The sequence below is a fragment of the Polypterus senegalus genome, chromosome 2 (assembly GCF_016835505.1).
Source record: "Polypterus senegalus isolate Bchr_013 chromosome 2, ASM1683550v1, whole genome shotgun sequence".
Taxonomy (NCBI): domain Eukaryota; kingdom Metazoa; phylum Chordata; class Cladistia; order Polypteriformes; family Polypteridae; genus Polypterus; species Polypterus senegalus.
The window spans coordinates 301,221,226-301,241,742 of record NC_053155.1 but is presented as its reverse complement, the minus strand read 5'-3'; the positions used below and the strand labels follow the sequence as shown (position 1 = coordinate 301,241,742).

The window sequence follows — 20,517 nt, the reverse complement described above, 5'->3', positions numbered from 1 at the left end:
AAATCTTAAATTTGCTGTGCATACAAGACAGCTCAGGGGAGAAGGGGAACATTTCCAAATCAAGAATTCAAAGGCTCATAGCGGGCTACAGAACATGTTTAGAAACTGAGATTTTTGTGAAAGAAGGTGTTAGTAAATAGTGACTTGGTTGGGTTGCCCAAATATTTTTGCAAATGCCACACTCGCTCATTTTTTTCTTTTACCCTCTTTCAGTTCATCAAATAAATCGTAACTGTGCATTAAAATCCATTGTTTTTGTGTGTTTGCTATCAAAAGAAATGCCAAACAATGATCATTTGACCAGGAGTATCCAAACATTTCTATGGAGCTGTATGTTTATTAAGCGGTCACTCGGCATTTCAAAAATGAAATGCTTAAATGAGAATTAGACTCCCTCTCTTACCTCCACAGTATGTCGTTTAATTTTAGAACAGTTTCTGAGGACAGCCATGTTCAAAATGTCATGCCTGTTCTCTGGCTCCACAATCCTGCACTCCTCATACTTCAGACTGAAAAGAACCAACTGTGAAAATCAGCCTGGCACTCTCATATAAGCACACAGACAGCTCTGCACCGGCGCATGTCAACGAGAAGTGTGAGTGAGGTGTGTCGTTTAAGTGACTTTAATATCAGTTACATTTTATTTCACATTTTATGGCCCAGTTCTGGTATTAAATAAAAAGGTTTGTTGTGATTTCCTACTTTACATTATTGGATATATGGATCTTACAGTTTGTCTTTTATTCTAAATCTGGTTCCACTATTTGTTTTTGTTTATACTGAAAATAAAGTGTGTGCTGTGGTTTGGCAGTTGGGCTTTTAGAATTTCTCTTTTGAGCGTCTCCTGCTTTACTACTAAATGTACTTATTTATTTATTTTGCAGAGGCTGATGATTACTTAACAGTAGCTCAATCACTGAAGAAAGAATTTGACAGCCCTGAAACATCCGATCTAAAATTTCTTGTAGATGGCAAATGCATACATGTGCACAAAGCTCTTCTCAAAATCAGGTAACAATTACATTTTTGAATTAGGTAACACAATTATGTAACAATTACATTTTAAATGCTAACAAATATTTAGTAAATGCTGAGAGTAATTACAAGTGCACCATTGGCTATACACTCTGCCAGATGTGGTCTGATCTTGTGGATTCTGTACAGAGTGAATCTGCAAGACCGAGACACCATAGTAACATGGCCCTTGAAGGACAGCTGGTCATTGTTCACCACCCCAAAGTTGCGTATGGACTTGGCAAGTGTTAGCGATAATGAACCAAGCTGGACAGAGATGGGGTGCCAAAGAGATGGATGAGCTGGGATAACAAGAAAGTCCACCTTTGACAGGTTGAGCTGGAGATGGTGTTCCTTCATCCAAGCTGCAATATCAGTTGCCAAGTCAGCCATTGAAAATGTTTGAACTTTATTTTGCCCTGAATTTTCTTCATTGAGAGAGTGCCCAACTCATAAGAGGTTGCTAAAGAAAACAGGCAGCAGGATTTCATTTTGCTTCTCCTTACTTTACATTTCACTGTCAAAGTCGGGTGTAGCATTTTTACTGCCCTAGGTGATGCTGTAAGTGGTGCCCCCATTTGTATGACTGTATCTGTGACATGCACTTTCATAAACTTAGAGTACTGCTGTTTTACCTTTTGATGAAGTATTAACTATGTAACATTGTGTTTGTAATCTGTAGTTAAAATGGATTATGAAATGGTTTATATGTTCACGTTTATGTATGCATTTTTTGTGAACTATAGTGGAACCTTGGGTCACAACCGTAATTCGTTCCAAAACTCTGGTCGTAACCCGATTTGGTCGTGACCCGAAGTAATTTCCCCCTCAATAGGATTGTATGTAAATACAATTAATCCATTCCAGACATACGAACTATATGTAAATATATTTTCTTTAAAGATTTTTAAGCACAAAAATAGTTAATTATACCATAGAATGCACAGTGTAATAGTAAACTAAATGTAAAAACATTGAATAACACTGAGACAAACACCCAGGCTCCCTGCTCAGCTGCTCGCTCGCTCTCTCTCTCTCTCTCTCTCTCTCTCTCTCTCTCTCTGTCTCTCTCTCTGTCTCTCTCTCTCTCGCTCTCTCTCTCTCTTGCTCGCTGTCTTTCTTGCGCTCACTCTCTCTCTCGCTCGCTCTCTCGCTCTTGCGCTCTCTCTCTCTCTCTCTCTCTCTCTCTCTCTCGCTCGCTGTCTTTCTCGCGCTCACTCTTGCTCTCTCTCTGTCTCTCTCACACTCGCGCTTTCTCTCTCTCATGCACCGGTTTTCTCCTCCTGCTTCCTGCCTTCACAGCGAATGCACAGGGAGAGACTGAACATGTGCAGAAATCTTTAGCGCGTACGAACTGGAAGGGAACCTGGCTTGTTCATCACCTGACCGTGTGGTCGTGAACAGATGCAAAAGTTTGGCGAACTTTTTGGTCATAACCCGATTTGTACGTGGTCCGAGACGTTCGTGACCCGAGGTTTCACTGTATAGGTATATATTTATTTGTGCTTATTACAGATATTAAGTAAATAAATGCAAATTTGACTTAGTAGTTTAAAACTCAGTATATTAAAAATTTGTAAACAGAAATAAAATATATAAATATAACAATATAAAAATAGACTAATGACTTCACGGTAGTTTTTTATTTTCAAACTGTATACTAGTTTTGAAAAGTAAAATTATAGTAATGATACATTTAATTAGTTATTTACAACTGTACAAATGCAAATCACTGAAATTCAGAACTGTTTTTTTTCTTAATTTTATTTTTACAAATTTTGAAACATTTTTTTTTAAAATCTATTGTTTTAGCTTGTTCACCCTTCACTGATAAGGTTGGTGAAAATAATATAAATCATAAGGAAATGTATGTGATTATTGTTTATATATCACAATCTATTCATAGTAATACTAACAAAGAATAATAATCCATGACAGTTACAATATGCACAGTAGTAACTATGCAATTCAATAAATGCCAGAGTTGTAAAGTGGATGCTGGCTTGTTAAGTAATTAGGCAGAACTGGAGCCTTGCGAGGATTCAGAATCAGCACATAAATAATCCTTCTAAACCCACACCTTATAAAGTCAAGTAAGAAATGGATAGGTAAATGTATGTATCTAAAATCTTTATCAGTCCAGTGTCAACATTAGGATAGAAAATAAGGCAAAGGGCAAACTTGCTGAAAAGGATAAACTCTAAAAGTAAAAGTTCGACCCAGCATCTGAATAAAATAAAGAAACGGAGACGTTCAGGGTAAAGAAGAGCCTCTATTGAAGCCAAGTATGGTGCATCATCTTGAGGTTTTGGAAGGCCAGACATAAAGGGCTTGTATAGGTCATCAGACATTAAGAACAAATATCGCTAGTGAGCGAAACATAAAAACAGCATTAAAGCAGCCAGCAAACTGAAGCACCTACAAGGGAGACCTCACTTACTGACAATGTGCTGCCAGCCACCGCATTGAAAGTGAAGTCCCTAGGAACATCTTGTCTGATCCACGGCTTTATAGGGAGTGCTGTCCAGGGTCTGAGCACTGTGTGGCATTGGTTATTTAAACAGGAGAGTCACAAAGGTCACGAAATCCAGAATTTTGATAAGCTGATGGCATGGACCACCTCTAGGTAGATGACAAAAACTGGAAGGGAGGGCTGAAGTATTGCGTACGGTGGAGTGGATGAGGAAGCAGGGACTCAGCCCTAATGATTCATGTGGGCACAAGTCAGTAGGTGCATGCCTTAAAAATGGCCAGGGAAAGTATGCATGCAGAGAAGGTGAATACTCGTGAGATCGAGGATTTTGTGTTTTTTTTATTCGTAATCAATTTAGACCACTTTACAGAGATCTGTTTTCATTTTGACATTAAAGGGTCTTTCTCAGTTTGAAAAAAGCCAAATTAAATCCACTATGATTCAATGTGGTATAACAATAAAATCTGAAAACCCTCAAGGGTGTGAATACTTTTTATAAGCACAGTACATTAGATTCTGTAGGCGTGCAGCATGCCTGTGCCGAGGCTAAACATAAGCTGTTTAATTTCATCTTTTATTTGGCCCCCTGGAAACCATATCTTTACAGACAATGATGATTCAGCCAACCATACAGCTTAGTTCCTCTGTAGACAATGCACTTTCCTTTTGTTAAGTCCCCCAAGCCTTTAAAGCTGCCTCTTTATGTTAAAATAATTGATTCATAACCTCCAGCATCAATAATTGTACACCTTGCGCATTGTAATATAAAACTATTTTCACCCATCTTCTTGTTCAATGATAGATTCATAATTGAGGTTTACTGTCTCGATATAATTGAAAATTGCCTGCAGATTTTCCTGACTAAATAGTGCAAAGCAGCACTACTATAAATTACATGAGTCACTTGGGTTTAAATTCTTAGAAGCACTTTGTCTCCTTTTAATTGTTTGTGATTTTTATTTTATAGGTGTGAACATTTTCGGGCCCTGCTGTCAGAACGAGATGAAGAATCAATACAGATCCAACAATTCTCGTACTTGGTCTACAGGGCTTTCTTAGAATACCTTTATACAGACAGCATAAATCTCGCACCAGAAGATGCAATAGGTAACAGAACAAGTCTAGATCAAACAATTCATGTCCTTGAGTTTTACATTTTTAAAAGTTTACAGTTACTGTAGTCTGCAATTAAGGTGGCGCCAAACTGATACGCTTGACCAGTGTGAGGGTCCCTGGTGATTGAATATTAATCGGGTGCAGCACCAATGCTTACATTTAACATGATGTAGCAAACTTTGGCAAGAGATTTTTGGTCCATGCTGACACAGGAGGAGTTCCTGAAAAGTATTTGGCCATACATTCACCTTATCAAAAAGATTGAAGTTTAGGGATTGTGTGGGTTGTAGGAGGTAAACTGAAGTCACTGTTATATTTTGGAACTAGCCTGAGATGTTAAATTTTCAGTGAAATGCCGTATTGTCCTTCTTGAACTGTGACTTTTCAAAAGCATATACCGTGGCTATATAGGGAACTGCATGGTCACTAACAATGCTTAGCTGCACAGATGGTATTAATAGGTGTAAACACTAGAGGTCGCTGTTGCCCCGTTAACCCCCCACAGTCAGATGCTCTGGACACCGAGTTTGAAATCCCAAGAAGTATTTTAATTCTTCGACTTCTTAGTGACAGTGCATAAGCACCACAGACACAATATCACAGGTAAATAAATGGTAAATTAAGCACAAATATAATCCTCCTCCACATCTCCCAGCAACTGCTGTCTGTCTTCTCCCGACTCTGGCTCGCTTGCTGGGTCTTCCACAGTCCTTTAAATAGTCCTGGGTCCTATGAACCCTCTGTCCCTTTACAGCTTTCCCTGGGGGCACCCAACAGGGCTGAGCAACCGATCTCCCAAGTCCCAGGACACCCTGCGGGAATCTGGGGCACCTCTACATTCTAGGGATGCTGCCATCTAGTGTTTTGGGGGAGGCAGTGTCCAAAAGTATCTGCCTTCCTCCATCCTTCCAACCTTTGGGCATCCTGACCATCCCTCACACAGGCTACCAACAAAAGCCTGACCATTGACACCAGGCATGATCCATAGATTCAGGGTGTTGATACCCATTTCAGGTCCTAGCATCTGCATGTTGTAGCAGAAATGGAGATTCTTCAGGCCAGGCAATTTTTTTCCAGACTTGAGGCTTACAGTTTTGGTGATCATGTGTCCACAAGTGGCATCATATTCCTGTTCTTTGTTTGCACAGGTAGAAGGCAACACACACATAGTCTTCTGCTGCTGTATCCCATCTTCTTCAGGGTTACTGTCTGCACACATCTGCTTACAGGTGTTTTTTTCTTTAAGAATTGCTGGGGTTTCTGTTAGTTAATTACACTGGATAAAAATATTTTAAACAGCTTTGCTTCCTTAAAAATGTTGGTAATTTGAAGGACTGTTGACTGTATAATGTAGGAATTTGGAGAAATATGAAATGAACTTTTATTGAATTTAGTGTGTTTAACCACTTAAGGATGTTGACATATGAAATTAGTTCAGCTGAGCTACTTGTACTTGGCACCTGGTGCTTCTCGTCTCCAAGTTGGCAGGCATTGATAGGTTCCACTTGCACTGATGCCGCTTTTCGGTCATTTAGAAACCTTTCACCATGTTGATCAGTGACTTCACAAAGATGAGCAGGGAAGACATTGTAGTGTGAATGTAGAAAGTGAGTCTTTAATGACATGTTGCACTTCATGGTCTTATATGCTAGAAGTCTCTTGTCAACCAGCTGGATGTACTCTGGTGATCTGTATTTGGCAAGAACATTCTCAACATCATCCTTACTTGCAATTCCCTCTGGACGCAATAACAGATCTTTCAAATGCATGTGATTGATGGTGTGTCTGAATATATATATATATATATATATATATATATATATATATATATATATATATATATATATATATATGTGTGTGTATTAGTGCCAGGCAGTGATGAAAATATTTAATCACGATTAATCGCATGACAATCACAACAATCACATTATGTGCAAAATTCAGTAATGAACTCAAAAGTAGTGCATTGTGTGTATTTGGTTTGCAAACAGCATCAGCTACATGAACGTGTGCAGCACCACTGTCAGCTGGCGACCGATCAGCTGATGCCGGTACCTCACTTAGGTTTTTGATCTACATCTCCAGATCACTTGCATCAAAATCAGAGTCCGACTCAGCAATAATACGAAAACAGTCATCCACGGATTATTTTGCTTTGAGCAGTGCCATTTTAGAAGCTGTTTGGTCTTTGCTACTCACGCAATCGCACAGGGAATCGAGGTCAAACCAACAAAGCTAACTGTCCTTCTAGCAAAAGCGTATTGAAAAGCGCTGTAACAAGAAGATCACTGATCTCTATCGATTGCCAGTGAGACTGAGGCTTTCAAAATAATAATAATAACATAAACTGCATTAACGCGCAATGAAATAATTGTCAGCATTAATTAATTAATGTGTTAATGCGATAATAATGCGTTGACTTGCCCAGCCCTAATATATATATATATATACACTGCTCACAAAAATTAAAGGAACACTTTAAAGAAACACATTAGATACATCAGATCTCAATATGAAGTTGGATAGCTATACAAATAACGACAGGGCAATGTCTTAGGAACAAAAGGATGCCAAGTCTTTTAATGGAAATAAAAGTTTTCTGCCTACAGAGGCCTCAATTGTGTAGACACCCTAAAATCAGAGTGAAATGAAGATGTGGCAGGCTAGTCCATTTTTTCAAAAACTTAATTTCTGCTACTCAAAATGCTTTTCAGTATCTTGTGTGGCCCCACGAGCTTGTATGCATGCTTGACAACGTCGGGGCATGCTCCTAATGAGACGACGGATGGTGTCTTGTGGCATTTCCTCCCAGATCTGTATGAGGGCATCCCTGAGCTGTTGTACAGTCTGAGGAGCAACCTGGCGGCGCCTAATGGACCGAAACATAATGTCCCACAGATGTTCTATTGGGTTTAAGTCAGGGGATCGTGAAGGCCATTCAATTGTTTCAATTCCTTCATCCTCCAGGTACTGCCTGCATACTCTTGCCACATGAGGCCGGGCATTGTTGTGCATTAGGAGGAAACCAGGACCTACTGCACCAGCGTAGGGTCTGACAATGGGTCCAAGGATTTCATCCTGATACCTAATGGCAGTCAAGATGCTGTTGTCTAGCCTGTAGAGGTCTGTGAGTCGCTCCATGGATATGCCTCCAAGATCATCACTGACCCACCACCAAACCAGTCATGCTAAACGATGTTACAGGCAGCATAATATTCTCCACGGCTTCTCCTGACCCTTTCACGCCTTTCACATATACTCAGGGTGAACCTGCTCTCATCTGTGAAAAGCACAGGACGCCAGTGGTGGACCTGCCAATTCTGGTATTCTATGGCAAATGCCAATTGAGCTCCCGGTGCTGTGCAGTGAGCACAGGGCAGTAGACATTTGGGCCCTCAGGCAACCCTCATGAAGTCTGTTTCTGATTGTTTGGTCAGAGACATTCACACCAGTGGCCTGCTGGAGGTCATTTTGTAGGGCTCTGGCAGTGCTCATCCTGTTCCTCCTTGCCCAAAGGAGCAGATACTGGTCCTGCTGATGGGTTATGGACCTTCTATGGCCCTCTCCAGCTCTCCTAGAGTAACTGCTTGTCTCCTAGAATCTCCTCCATGCCCTTGAGACTGTGCAGGGAGACACAGCAAACCTTCTGGCAATGACACGTATTGATGTGCCATCCTGGAGAAGTTGGACTACCTGTGCAACCTCTGTAGGGTCCAGGTATCGCCTCATGCTACCAGTAGTGACACTGACTGTAGCCAAATGCAAAACTAGTGAAGAAACAGTCAGAAAAGATGAGGAGGGAAAAATGTCAGTGGCCTCCACCTGTTAAACCATTCCTGTTTTGGGGTCATCTCATTGTTGCCCCTCTAGTGCATCTGTTGTTAATTTCATTAACACCACAGCAGCTGAAACTGATTAACAACCCCTCTGCTACTTAACTGACCAGATTAATATCCCATAAGTTTCATTGACTTTATGCTATACTCTGATTAAAAGTGTTCCTTTAATTCTTTTGAGCAGTATATATATATATATATATATATATATATATATATATATACATACACACACTAGCCATCCCCCACGGTTTAGCCCACGTATTAGTGAAACAGGACAGTGAGGAGGGCCCGGCCCAGCTCCCTACTCCTGACGTCAGTCTTCCCCCTACCCTCTTCCTGCAGCCTCTGTCTCGGATTAGTGTGAATATATCACTCCTGCAAGAAAACTATGATTCTTAGTACAATGAGAGAAGTGGCAAAATCAAACAGAATATTCAGACAAATTATAGAAAATAACCCAGTCTAAATCGTTAAGTAGTTCTCTCGTGAAAAGTGGACAGACATGCAAACGGCTCTAAAAAACTATAAGAAATTTTGCGCTTGGACCACAAAATTTTTAAAACCATTTCTTAGTGAGCACCTATGGGCCAAGGGTAGCCTGCATTCCAAATTTCAAGTCCCAAGTTGGAACATCTTTTTAGTTAGCCAATAAAAGGTGTCATTTTGCTTGGCTTTTCTCTACCCTCAAGAGGAGAGAGAGAGAGAGGCGCACGAGCAAGGGAGATAAGGAGAGAAAGAGAGAGAGAGGGGCGAGCGAGCAAGAGAGATAAAGAGAGGGAGACGCGCATGAGAGAGAAGAACCATCAGCTCAGTTATGATCACATGACGCTCAGCAGACAAAGTGTATCCACACTTATTTATCAGTGTTATTTGTTAGGAAAATTGATTTTTATGTTGATATTTTTGGGGGTGCGGAACGGATTAACTGGATTTCCATTATTTTCAATGGGGAAGTTTTGTTCTAGATACAAGAAATTCGCTATACAAGCTCAGTGCTGGAACGAATTAAACTTGGTTCCACTCTGTGTGTGTGTTTGTATATATATATATATATATATATATATATATATATATATATGGGTATATATAAACTGACAGAAAATCAGAATAACAGGCAATAAAATGGAAAGTTTAAGGAAAATGTAAAGATGATTTTTGTGATCAGCATGCCAAAATCCATTAACAGCCTCACAAAATGCAGGCAGTGTGGTGGGTGTAGTGGTTAAGGCTTTGGACTCTGAGGTTGTGGGTTCAAATCATGCCACCAATGTGTGACCCTGAGCAAGTCACTTTACCGGCCTGTGCTCCAACTGGAAAATCCAAAAGAAATGTAACCAATTGTATAATTAGTGTTGGAAGTCGCCTTGAATAAAGGCATCCACCAAATAAGTAAAATCTTTGCTGTCCTGTTTTACTGTTATCAGGAGAGAATGGCCATACTTACAAAAAATGTTTTCACACACACAGGGTATCTATAACCTCTAGAAACTGTATTGTATAAAAACTCGAGGAGAATGTCAGTTTCTAAGGTTTTGGAACCACCAGGTCTTGCACAGCCAGAGACCCTTTGGTCATGCAAATCACACAATGTAATGTTTGGATGAACTACAAGTAAACCAGTTAACTTTGCCTGCAGGCTGTATTGAGGTGCAGCCGCATGACTGGCTCATGGGTATGAAAGAGCAGGTGTCCCTCATGCTGTTGCCTCAGTATTTATTTATCGAGCCCACTTCTTTAGGCATGTCTGCCTTTCTGATGTAATTGACTTTTTATGTGATGATTGAATAAAGTGTGTTTGGATAAGTTTAAAGATTTAATTGACTTTGAATGTGGCATTGAAGTGGGCTGATGCACTGCCTTATGTACACAATTTTGGAAAGAGAAGCCCTGTTCAGCTGTTCACGTATAATGCTGTCAACTGATGTATTGAAAACTGGCAGCTGCTCAGAAACAATTCATCAGTGGAAATACTGGGGTCAGAAACAGACTACGGAGTAAAAGAGGAGGACGTATCCTGTGGTCTTTTATGTTTTGCTCTCCAGTATTTTGAAATTTGCTCTACTGTGTTTGTTTGACTTAAGGTAAAAGTGCAGTCATACCCCCTCAGGGGACAAAGATATGAGGCATGAATACTGGATGGCAACCTGCAGTGCTAAATCCTGTGTCCAATATAAAATGACCCTGTGTGTTGACTTTCAAACTTTTTAATTCAATTTTGAAGATATAAACTGTAACTGACATTGAAACATATACTTAATTCAAATAGGAACGTCACAAACCTTGTCTTTGTGGTTAGCCAGTATGCTTGATTGTCATATGAAAGTTGACATTTCATATCAAGCCCATTCTTCCTTGTAAAACACTGGAAAACAAAATGAATCCAAACTTAGACAGAACATTTGTGTAAAAGTTTCCGCAGACATACCGCATATACACGTGTTAAAATTCTACTGTGGATAAGTCAGGGCTTGATTTTACCAAATTGTTTCCAGTATTTTATAATGTTGGTCATATAAGTCGAATACAGAAAACTCACGCTATTGGTACAAGGGATTATGATATTCTGCCCACCTGAGAGAGTAACCACGGAGCACACTGCCTTTTTTTCTATATATTGTGCCTACGTGACCACACAGTAATACCCAAACTATTCCAAAGCGACGTTTGCACTGATTGTGTTTCTGGCATCTCACATCCTCAAACACCTTTATCGTAAGAGCATCCCTTATCTCCGATAAAGTGTTCGATCAGAAGAAAAAATAAAAGTCTTTGAAGTGGCAAAAGAAATTGGTAACTACACTGCTGCAACAAAATTCGATGTGTCTGAGAAACCGGAGCGAGATTGGAGGAGGCAAGAAGATGAAAATTAAGTGTCGCATTTTTGAACGGGCGTATAAGTCGGGGTCTAAATTTTATAATCGATTTTTCGGATTTCAAGACGCAACTTCTATGCGAGTATATACAACACTAATGTGAACTGTTGCCACCGCAAATCGTACAGACTGTTGTGGATTTCACAAAAGGGAAGAAAGCATTTAGTGTTCAAACAAGGGGGGTTTACAGTAGAAGCAGTAATTTTTGTTATGGAATTTCCAGATTCACTTAAAAATGCATAGTGAACATTCTCAATACCTGTCCTCAGTTTTATCAATGAGATTGTGTATAAAATTATTGCAGTGATCTACTGTATCAGTCCTCTAAACAGGTGGGCTCCAGTCAGACATCTGAAAGTGGAATATTAAAGCAATGCCACCTCTCTAGGTAGGCTCACCTAATAAATGTTTTGCTGAATCTGAATGTTTCTAACAGTGATGTTTTCATTAGAACGTGTAACAGTTTGCAAAAGTTGTCCTTTACTAAGCAATAGAAGAAATTGCAGGATCTTCAGGTAGAAGATGGTGAAAGTTAGGCAACTCTTTATATTCATTTTTTTTGTTGTATACTTTGAAGTGGTATTATTATTAAAAATCATTTCATCATTATATACTGTGCATAAAAGTAAGTACACCCTCTTTCTGTATCAGGTAATTACCTATCGCCCGTCTAGTCCTCACCGTGTCCTAAATGAGGTGCATACTGTATAACCTCAGGTGACAAACAAAACAGAACAGATTTCACTTTTTTCCATCCGTCCATCCATCTTCTACTGCTTATCTGGTCTTCATGGAGGGGGTCAGCACTCTAAGCAGAGATGCTCAGATGTCCCTTTATCTTTCCAGTTGCTCCGGGGGCATACCTAGGCAATAGTAGGCCAGCCGAGAATTCTAACCTCTCCAGTGTGTTTATGGGTCACCCCATTTGGGGTCTTCTCCTACAGAGAGGTGACCGGGAGGCCTGCTAACCAATTGCCTGAACCACCTCAATGGGTTCCTTTCAATGTGGAGGAGCAGCGGCTCTACTTTGAGCTCCTCCCGAATGTTTGCATTCCTTACCCTTTTTCTAAGGCTGAGCTCAGACAGTCCTGCAAAGGAAGCTCGTTTCCATCATTTGTATCCAGGATTTACTTCTCTCGGTAACTACTAGAAACTTGTGGCCATAGGTGAGTGTAGGAATGCTGATCAATTGGTAAATTGCAAGCTTTGTCTTTGGCTTAGTCCTATGTTCACCACGACTGACCAACACAACGTCCACATAACTGCTGACGCCATTCTAATCCACCTGTCCATCTCTCACTTCCTTCTTCCTTTGGTTGTGAAGAAGACCCTAAGATAGGTAAAGTCCTCTATTTGGGGTAGCACCTCCTTACCAACCTGAAGAGAGACACTATGCCCTTTTCTACCTGAGAACCATGGCCTCAGACTTGGAGGTGCCGGTCCTCATCCTGACCACTTCACACACTCGGCTCCAAACCGACAACATGTCAATTACATTAATAGTCGTAGCTGCAGTTAGTCACCATTTTTGTTTCTTTTGTATTTTAGTTGAGTTGTGGGCTAAAACTGATTCAAATTCTGAAGCCCCTTGTTTAAGATTGGACTCAGGAAGTCACTGATTTAGAAGGTACAATTTATAACTGTTTCTGTGTTCTTTCAGGACTGTTGGACTTGGCGACTTTTTATAGAGAACCCCGGTTGAAAAGACTCTGCCAAGAAACCATCAAGCGAGGAATATCTGAAGAGAACGCCATTTCACTCCTGTCTGCTGCAGTTAAATATGAAGCTCGGGTAGGATGATAATCCATGTGGGATGTGCCTTCAGTGCCTGTGTCTTCACCTAGATTTATAAAACACGGATGTTAATCACGTCATTATATTTTATGAACATGACATAATAATCTGGAATGCCCACACTGACACTCGTACACTACAGTATTATAATATTCATCTTTTGATGCATCTCATCAGTAATCTTTGCCTGGACTCATTGGTCTTTCAGCATCAGAATCCCCTCGTCCAGGCAGTTGATCAGAGCCCAGTCTGTCTCCACATGGCACAGTTTGCTCCTCCTGATTGGCCCTTTCAGTAGCCATTGTGAAAGTTCTGATGGCCTTTCTCTGATGTGCACCTCTGATACCCAATGTACAATACATATAAAAAGTATTCACCCCCTTGGACATTTTCACATTTTATTACTACATAATAGTAACAGAGGACTGAAGTATAACTGGAAGCTCCAACTGATATTTACTGCATAAAACTTGACTTTTTTGACACTGATCAGCATGAAAAAGACTCTTAATGTTAAAGCGAAGACACATTTCTAAAAAGTAATCAATATTAATTCTAAAGGTAAATCACACACAATAACTTAATCCCATAAGTATTCAGTCAGTATTTAGTAGATGCACCATGACAGCCTTAAGTCTGTGTGCACAGCTCTGTTGGGCTGCATTAGAACTAAGCGTGAACGGCCTTTGTCAAGTCCAACCACAAATTCTAAAGTGAATTGTAATCTGGATTGTGACTCTGCCACTCCAGGACATTTACATTATTGATATAGATACATACATACATACATACTTTATTAATCCCAAGTAGAAATTCAAATTTAAAGCATTGCTCTGTAGCTCTGGCCTCATGCCTGGGGGTTTTTGACTCGCTGGAAAGTAAATCTTCTCCTAAGGTACGGGTTTCCTGCACACTGCATCAGGTTGTCCTCCAGGATGTCTCTGTGTTTTACCCTCTCAAGCCTTCCAGGGCTTGCTGCAGAGAAGCATCCCCAGAGCCTGATGCTGTCATCACCATCCTTAATGGACGAGGCGATTTTGATAGTGCGCAGTATTTAGCTGAATTTTGATCTCATCGGAACATAGAACCTTCATACAGGTGTCTTTAGATTCTTCCATGCACCTTCTGGCAAATTCAAACAGAATTTTTTTTTCTTTTTCTTTGGCATTCTAACATTAAGCTGCGACTGCTGAAGCACCCATGCAGCGGTTGCTATGTGTAAATGTGGCCAGAAGCCATTACCACGTGCATTTCAGAACAGGTAATCCACCTGAAGCTAAGCATGTCTGGGCTCAGCCAGTACTTGAATGAGAGACCAAACAGGAAGAGCTTGGGTTGCTCCTGGAAGAGATGTTGGTGAGGCCAGCAGGGGTTGCTCACCCAATGGTCTCTATGCGGAGTGAAGTGCCCCAGTGCAGTGATGGGGACACTCCTGTAGAAATAGCACCGAGATGTAAAATCAAGGTCCTGACCTTTTCTGGTCATAAAAGATCCCTGAGCATCCTTTGTAAAGTGCAGGGTGTATCCTGATTTCCGAGCTAAATTGCCCACCACAGCCTGGTCATTCTGGCTCCCTAATCATCTCCTGTCTTTAACTGGCTAACTGTCTCCAAACACTTTCACCAGCTAACAGTTAATGTGTATATTCAGGTGAGTGCTGCACACTGGTGCTGGTTGACGTGGCTCCCCACTCTCCATGTAGTGAGAAAGGCGCTATAGAAATGTAGAGAATTATTATTAAGTCTTTTGTGTCCTTTAGATGTCTCATAGGTGCCTGTGTTGCCTTCCTCACTAGTAGTCGTCTTCTCAAACAGTCGCTCAGTTTTTGTGGACGGCCAACTCCAGTCAGGTTCACAGCTGTGCTGCGCTCTTTCTGTTTCTTCATGATTGATTTAACTCGACTCTAAGGGATGTCTCCATTCAATCACCTTCTCATGAAGATATTTGCAGTGGGGTTTTGTTATATTTTTTGTGTAGCGTATCCCACCATACTGACCCACCACAAGTTGTGTCTTCCACATTCAGGTGCATTTAGATGACAAATCAACTGACACCCCAGACAGGTGAGCTCCACTGAACTGATTCTGTGACTTCTAAAGCCAACGGTCTGCACCAGGAATGATTTAGGGATGTCCTATTAAAGGGGGCGAATACTTTTTGTTTTATATTTATAATCTGATTAGACCAATTTGACATTAAAGATTCATTTTCTGTTGATCATTTCAAGAAGGCCAAATAAATTCCACTGAGATTCAATCTTATATAACAATAAAACGTGAATACTTTTATAGGCTCAGTGTTGAAGGTCTTGCGGAGGGCCTGAGCTGCTAACTCTTTGCTGCCCGTTTCAGGTGGGTGCCCCTGCACTACAGTTGTTCATGCTGCATGACGCGCCACGTCTGTCCAAGTTTCTTAAAAATGTCGTCAACTGATTGTATTTGGCAGCCTGTTGTACCAATGTTTGGGATCCTATGGGGTTGCTATGATTTTACCTCGGCCTTGTTACGTACGCCAGTCTGGTCATTTTTTTTTATTATTAATCCTGCCATTTCATCTTTTTTAATTAGTATGCCATACACATTTTTCTACCTTTTGTATATTTTGTATGTGTGTTTTGTCAAAAAATATTACATTAAAATTTCCAGGTACACTTTTACCCGATTGAACTTCACTTTATTCCTACCCTTTTTTTCCCCCACATGCCAATGTCAGTTTTGCTTGAAAGCAAACAGCAGTCCGCTTCAGGACATCTTGGAGCATGTGAGCTTACATCCTGAGAGTTTGTCTTTGTGTGCCGCCATCTCCCCCTTGTCCATGGATGCCTCTCTCTATTATATTTATCCTCTAATGCTAATTTCTAGTCCACTTGAAAAGAGAAGTAAGGCTGCTGTTCATATGCCTGTCCACATTGTATATAAATGTATACTACTTTAAATATACACTTTATACAGTATATATATATATATATATATATATATATATATATATATATATACAGATTAAAGTTATTTCTGTGACCATTTTGAGTTTTCTTTCATTGACTGAAGGGTACCAACAATTTTGTCCATGTGTATATATATATATATATATATATATACACGGTCAAAGTAAAAAGTATGTGAACCCCTAGGAATTCTCTACATTTATGTCTAATTCCCATATAAAACATGGTCGTATCTTCATGTCAGTCACAATAATGAACAAACACAGTCTCCTATAACTTAAGATACACAGATTTTCAGAGAATTGTTGACCGTATTGAATAAATAATTCAAACTGTGAAACTGAAGGTTGGAAAAAGTAAGTGAACCCTAAGCTAATGACTTTTTACAAAGCTCATTGCAGTCAGAATTTAGCACACGTGGAGTCATTTAATGAGACGAGTTCAGAGGTGTGGCCTAGAATTACGTTGATAAAAAACACTATAAAGTTTGAGTTGGAGCTTTGACAAGAAGCATATCCAGATGGGAATCATGCCTCGCACAAAAGAGCTGTCTGAAGAGCTATGACGGAGAATTGTTCATCTACATAAGGCTGGAAAGGGTTACAAAGTCATCTCAAAGATTTTAGATATTCATCAGTCTGCTGTTAGGCAAGTTGTCTATAAATGGAGACAGTTTGGTATTGTGGCTTCTCTGCCTAGAAGTAGGCATCCTGCCAAGATAACCTCAAGAGCACAACGCAGAGTCAGCAGTGAGGTAAAGAAGAACCCTAGAGTGACAGCATAGGGCTTGAAGAAGTCATTAGAACTGGCTAACATCTCTGTTCATGAGTCAGCTATACGCAAAACATTGAACAAGAAAGGAGTCCATGGCAGGACACCAAGAAGAAAGCCACTGCTACCAAAAAGGAAGATTGCTGAACGCCTGAAGTTTGCGAAAGAGCACTTGGACACTCCACAATGTTACTGGGAAAATGTTTTGTGGAGTGATGAAACCAAAACTGAACTATTTGGGAGGAACAAGCAGCACTTCAGTTGGCGTAAAAAGGGCACTGCATATCAACATCAAAACATCATCCCTACAGTAAAGTATGGTGGGTAGAACATCATGATTTGGGCCAGCTTTGCTGTATCAGGGCTTGGACAGCTTGTCATCATTGAGGGGAAAATAAATTCACAAGTTTATCAACAAATTCTCCAGGATAATGTGAGGGTGTCTGTCTGTCAACTTAAGCGCAGAAGAGGCTGGGTGATGCAACAGGACAATGGCCCCAAACATTGCAGCAAATCCACAGCACAATGGCTTCAGAAGAACAAACTCCGCCTTTTGGAGCAGCCCAGTCAGAGCCCAGATCTCAATCCTATTGAATAACTTGAAAAGAGAGAGAGAGCCACACACAGAAGACAACCAAAGAATATGGAAGAGTTAAGGCAGTTCTGCAGGGAACAATGGGCTCAAATTCCCCCCGCATGATGTGCAGGTCTGATCTGCAGTTACAGGAAGCGCCTGGTTGAGGTCGTTGCTGCCAAAGGTGGGTCAACCAGTTATTAAATCCCAAGGTTCACTTACTTTCTCCACTACAACTGTGAATGTTGAATGCGTTTGTAAAATAAAGACATGAAAGAGTAGAATTATTTGTGTGTCATTGGATTAAGCTCATTGTGTATATCATCAGTACCTGTGACTTAGATGACGATCAGATCACTTTTTAGGACCAATTCATGCAGTAAATCAGATCATTCCACAGGGTTCACATACGTTTTACTTTGATTGTGTGTATATATATATATATATATATATATATAATGTATATGTAGTACTTGGGTGTTGTAATCTTTCTAGCTAGCCAATAAAAGGTGTCATTTTGCTTAACTCCTCACTATATGTGTACGTACGCTAGTTAAGTTTGTAGATGATACTACATGGGGTAGATTATCTCAAATCTGTTGAATCATTACAGAGGGACAGTCCACAGGTTTAGGCAGATATGTGGCAGATGAAATTTAATATAAGTATATATGATGAATTATGTGTAGGGAGTAAAAATATTAGATTTGAATGCCCAGTGGGAGATCAAAAAGTTGAAAATCCATCTTATGAGAAGGATTTAGAAGTCGTTGCAGACTCGACACTTTCATCCTCCAGACAGTGTTCACAAGCCATAAAGAAGGTTATATAGCGCCCTGTTTAATTTCCTTCTGAGTATTGAGTTAATAACTTCAATGGTCTAATTAATTAATAAATTAAATTAATAAATTAATAGTGAACGATGAATACACACAGGTGGAAATAGACAAGTTAGATGTGAAACTGCTGGCTCCTTTTGTCATTTGCATCTTATTGCTAATAAGGAGCAGTTAAAGCAACGGATATGGCTGTTTAAGATTGTTTAAGCAATTAAAGGTTCAAAATCTTAACAAGCGAGACAACTCCAGTGAACCACAAAAATGTCACTTGACCACTAAGTGCTTCATCAGCAATAAAAGACTCTCGTGAAGCAAAAGGGTTGGAACAAAAACCTTCAGCCACTGCGGCTCTCCATGATTAGAGCTGGGCACCCCTGAAACATGTCCTGACCTGAAGGGTACTGGGTACCAGGAATTTTTCATACCAATTTCACTGCCCTCTGTAGTGCATTGTGGCCCTGAGCTAAGCAGATGCCGTACCAGAAGTGTTACAAGGACAGAGTCCATTGTGTACCTGCAGAACCCAATGAGCATCTGGAGACACCTTGAAAGGCAGTGATGTCAGAATCCCAAAAGTGTTCTGTGCTGCTGCTGTTGGCATTTAGGACAAGATGCACCTGCAGCAAAGGGGTCTGCATATCCGTGAAACATTTGGCGGAGTCATTTTTAAAGTAAAATATTTTTAGTATCAATTTGATGTTTGTTAGCTGTTGCTTCAGTTAGGCACACCAAGGTCAATGATTATGACATCTCACATGGCAGGAGTTCTGTCAGGCTGGAGTGGTCCCAGCTTCTGTTCCAGGTTGGCAGTACAGCTAAGTGATCAGAGCAGAAGTAGAGACCACCTGTACCGCTGGTCAAAACTGAATGGTCTTACAACATTGCAGACTGACAGACAGACAGATGTCGGCTTTAGCTGCACTTAGGATGTTTTTAGCAAATGTTCCAACATTGACGTGTAATTTACTTTGGATACTTGCTATTTAGAGTTCTCATTTTATGATATCAAGACTATAAAGGTGATGCCCAATATTGTGTGGTGTTGTTGCTGCCCCAGGTTCAAGTGGAGGATTCTTTTTGCTTTGGATTGCACTCTTTATCTTTGTTTTGTGATCCTTTGTCTTTGGTGTTCAGTGCTTTCCTCAGTTAGGCCCTTGGCTGTGTCGTCTACAACTTCACAGGGAAAAGCACACGGAAAAGAACTCCTTCTGGCACAAGAGTTTAGATGCTGATGGTCCCTTCTTCAAGTAATGACTACTTCTTAATCTTTTCAACCGCCTGGCACCACAGCTTGGCTTGGCAAAGAGAAATTCTCAATTTCTGATTCCTTAAGAGAAAGAGAGCTTGTCAGTTCTCTGTTCCCCAAACAGGGAACAGCTCATTGACTTTTACTTTCAGAGCGCTGGTATCGGAGGTTTTCAGTCATTTTGGAGAGAATCGTGTCCAGAGAATATCCTACTTCCGATGGGATGTGTGTAACTAATTTAAGGGAATGTTTAACTTCTCCTGAATTAATTAAAGTCACCTTCAGTTACAGAGTCAGTGTCTCCTCACAGGCGAATCCTTCTATCCGTCAGTTGTCATTCATTGATTTACAACTCTTTGTCCTCCTGGAGTCCAATTCACTCCTTCTGGCTCAAGAGGTCTGCCTCTGGAGAGATGTCAGTTCATCTCTGATTTACACCTTTGTTATCAGATGAAGTCCTGGCAGATCCTGGTACAAGCTGGAGTTCAGTCACTTTGTGCAGCTGGATGTCTGTTAAATCTGCCTGGTATGCCACTAAAGACTAGCAGAATGGGCAATGCCAGCTTTGTCCTACAGGTCAGTTCCTGACACTGAACTGCATCAAAAGTGTCATCCAGTAGCATTTATTATGACAAGAGTGATCATGTAAAAGTGGGAGTCTGCAAACTATAGTTTGTGGAGAACACAACGCAAAAAGATACCCGACCACAGTTAAAGGAACTTGATTTGGGTATTTTATACATCTTAATAATCTCTGGGGGGAAAACTGTCTTTTCGCATGACCTTTGGGGGTCAAAGCGCAGGGTCAGCCATTGTATAGCACCCTTGAAGCAAAGCAGTAAAGGAATTTGAGCCGGCAACCTACCAGATACAACCACACTGCCTTTTTAAAAAATAAATAGATAGATACTTTATTAATCCCAAGGGGAAATTCACATAATCCAGAAGCAGTATACTGATACAAAGAAACAATATTAAATTAAATAGTAATAAAAATGAAAAGAATTAAAATAAAATTAATGTTAGCATTTACT

The 20,517-nt window shown here is 40.3% G+C and overlaps 1 protein-coding gene across 1 annotated transcript in view; it reads left to right on the top strand.

Moving 5' to 3' along the window:
- Positions 1-20,517, top strand: part of rcbtb2 (regulator of chromosome condensation (RCC1) and BTB (POZ) domain containing protein 2) — an 82,564-nt gene that overhangs the window by 60,452 nt on the left and 1,595 nt on the right. The window contains exons 9-11 of the mRNA XM_039745855.1: positions 885-1,011; positions 4,455-4,594; positions 12,976-13,106. Coding sequence (XP_039601789.1) covers positions 885-1,011; positions 4,455-4,594; positions 12,976-13,106 — 398 coding nt within the window. The remainder of the gene's footprint in view (positions 1-884; positions 1,012-4,454; positions 4,595-12,975; positions 13,107-20,517) is intronic.